The sequence below is a fragment of the Engraulis encrasicolus genome, chromosome 1 (genome assembly GCF_034702125.1).
Source record: "Engraulis encrasicolus isolate BLACKSEA-1 chromosome 1, IST_EnEncr_1.0, whole genome shotgun sequence".
NCBI classification, from domain to species: domain Eukaryota; kingdom Metazoa; phylum Chordata; class Actinopteri; order Clupeiformes; family Engraulidae; genus Engraulis; species Engraulis encrasicolus.
This window is the reverse complement of record NC_085857.1, coordinates 23,631,728-23,634,227: the sequence shown is the minus strand read 5'-3', so window position 1 is coordinate 23,634,227 and position 2,500 is coordinate 23,631,728. Positions and strand designations below refer to the sequence as shown.

Below are 2,500 nucleotides of genomic sequence, written 5' to 3'. Positions count from 1 at the left end.
ACAAGTGCACCGGTTTCAAAAACAAGTATGGACTATGTCACTCACACACATTCACAGACACTAATGTACATTCATATTGACTGATCATAGTGACTGATGATGGTCTGACTGTGACTGAAACGTCTGCACTGTACTTGGGTAGCACTTTTGTTTGTTTTTTCTTACTGCAACAAAAGTTTACTATTGCATTCGGCATTACGGTGTGCGAGTTCCCCTTCCTAGCTTGAAGTCAGATCGCCGCCATTGTTATTGCTATATTTTGTACGTATATTGCTGCCATCAATTGGTGACAAGGCAATGCGCACGTTATCCTGTAGGTGGTATCATCTATGAGCAATATCAGGATATCAGCCCAAGACGGGGTGCATTTCTTGAAGCCATAGTTGCTAACTCACGTTAGCTACTTTGTTGTTTGCAATGTAATTTCCCATTGACAACTACCCAAGTTGCTAACTGGCTAACAGCTATGCTTTCGAGAAACGCAACCCTGCATTGCCCAGAGGTGGGCCACCCCAAAAGGCTGAAAATTGCATCTTGTGTTCATGTCTACGCTTCAATAATTTAACAAGGATGACATCACTCGCAGACAGTGTTGCCAGATTGAGCAGTTTCCCGCCCAATTGGGCTGCTTAGGATGGCCGTGTGCGGGTAAAAATGGCATTTTGTAGAAAAACCCGCCCAATTTTTGCCATAGAAATCAATAGAATTGGGCGGGATTTTGTGCTTCTAGGCGGGTTTTGAACATTTTTGGGGCTGGAAATCATCAGCCTCCTCTGGCAACCCTGCTCGCAGACGCTTACATATGGGTCAGTGATATTTCAGCAGTAGCACACGTCAGGGCGGTGCAACGACATCCATTGTCACTATTGCATGGATTTTTTGTTTGTTTGTTTTTACACACACATCCACCCCCTACCCCCCTACACACACACACACACACACACACACACACACACACACACACACACACACACACACACACACACACACACACACACGCACATGCACAAGTGCACGCGCACATGCACGCGCACATGCGCACGCACACACATTCGTCTCAAATATGTAACAAAACCAGCAAAGAAAACAGCAGAAACAGAATTCAAAATCACTCAAAAGTTTTACTCAACAGTGCAAGTCTTACAAATCAATATCAAAGGAAACCAAATACAAAGCAAAATGACCAGCATGGCTTCTAAAGCTCAAGGGCCAGGATCAAATGGAAGCAGTCCAATATGTAGGCATGAACGGCCATCCGGGTACTTTGCTCGTAAATGTGCGTTACGCCCCTTTATGGGGGAAATCAAACCGAATGGCTCATCAACTTGCAAGCTACATCGGCTAGCCTAAATGAACACAGTCCATGCTTCTCCACGGCTGTTTGGCTTTATTATTTGAACAGTTGGCAACTCAACACGTTTTTGGCGTGTTGCGCGTGAACGACGCTAGTCTACAGGTCCTTATCTTTCGTTTATTAAACCCCAACACCACCAATTGACATGCATTGGCTGTTTTCCCCCACAAAAGGGCGTAGCGCACATGGAAAACGTCACGCCGTTCATGAGTATATATAGGGGGAGGGAATTAAGCGCAGGTGATCCCTTGCAGGTGTCCATCATCACAATGAGTGCCAATGAGCTTTTAATCAGGGGGGCGATGCAGCACAGCCGCACCAAGGAGAACTTGCGTTCGTCACATTACTCTATCATTTTCACATGCTGTATTCTCGCATATTACATAGACTTAACACCTCTTACCTAACCCATAATCCCTTGCAGACGAGATGGAGGACGAGCAGCCGTGTGGGGAAGCGGAGCCGGCGCGCCTGTGCCCTGAGGGCACCCGCTGCGACGGCTACTGGCTGGGCCCCAACTACGGCATCACGCAGTTCGACAACATCCTCTTCGCAGTGCTCACCGTCTTCCAATGTATCACCATGGAGGGCTGGACCGACATGCTGTACTATGTGAGTCGGATATATTAAGTTCATTATGTCTAACTGTTTTACTTAAACACTTAAGGTTTTCTTTTGCCTTAAGACATGTAAAAGTTTTTATCTTTTACCTGACGTGTTTCGACGGTGTTACTTCCGTCTTCATCAGAGGGTCACAACATGTCAGGTAAAAGATAAAAACTTTTACATGTCTTAAGGCAAAAGAAAGTGTTTATGTGAGTCGGATATATATGCGCTTACTGTACGTGTGTGACTGTTTGATAGGTGGACCAACTTGCCATACTATGTGAGTTGGTTACTTCTGCTTACATGTTTGTGACTGACGTGTTGTGCTATATGAGTCTTACACTTGTAGTTATGTGACTGACATTTTGTTGAGGGCTGGACCAACATGCTGTACTATGTGTGACAAATGAAAAACAAATTTTATTTTTTTCATTTATTTTTTACTTTAATTTTAAGTAGGCCTACTTTTGCACAAGGTAGGAAATAAACTGTAGTATACTGTGTACTGTGCAAGGGTGCAAGCAAGACCAAGATAATTTG

General features: G+C 44.6%; 1 protein-coding gene across 1 annotated transcript in view; it reads left to right on the top strand.

Moving 5' to 3' along the window:
* The window catches only part of cacna1ab (calcium channel, voltage-dependent, P/Q type, alpha 1A subunit, b), a 349,885-nt gene that overhangs the window by 215,212 nt on the left and 132,173 nt on the right, over positions 1-2,500 (top strand). Inside the window, exon 7 of the mRNA XM_063208046.1 lies at positions 1,779-1,966. Within this exon, the coding sequence (XP_063064116.1) occupies positions 1,779-1,966 (188 nt within the window). The remainder of the gene's footprint in view (positions 1-1,778; positions 1,967-2,500) is intronic.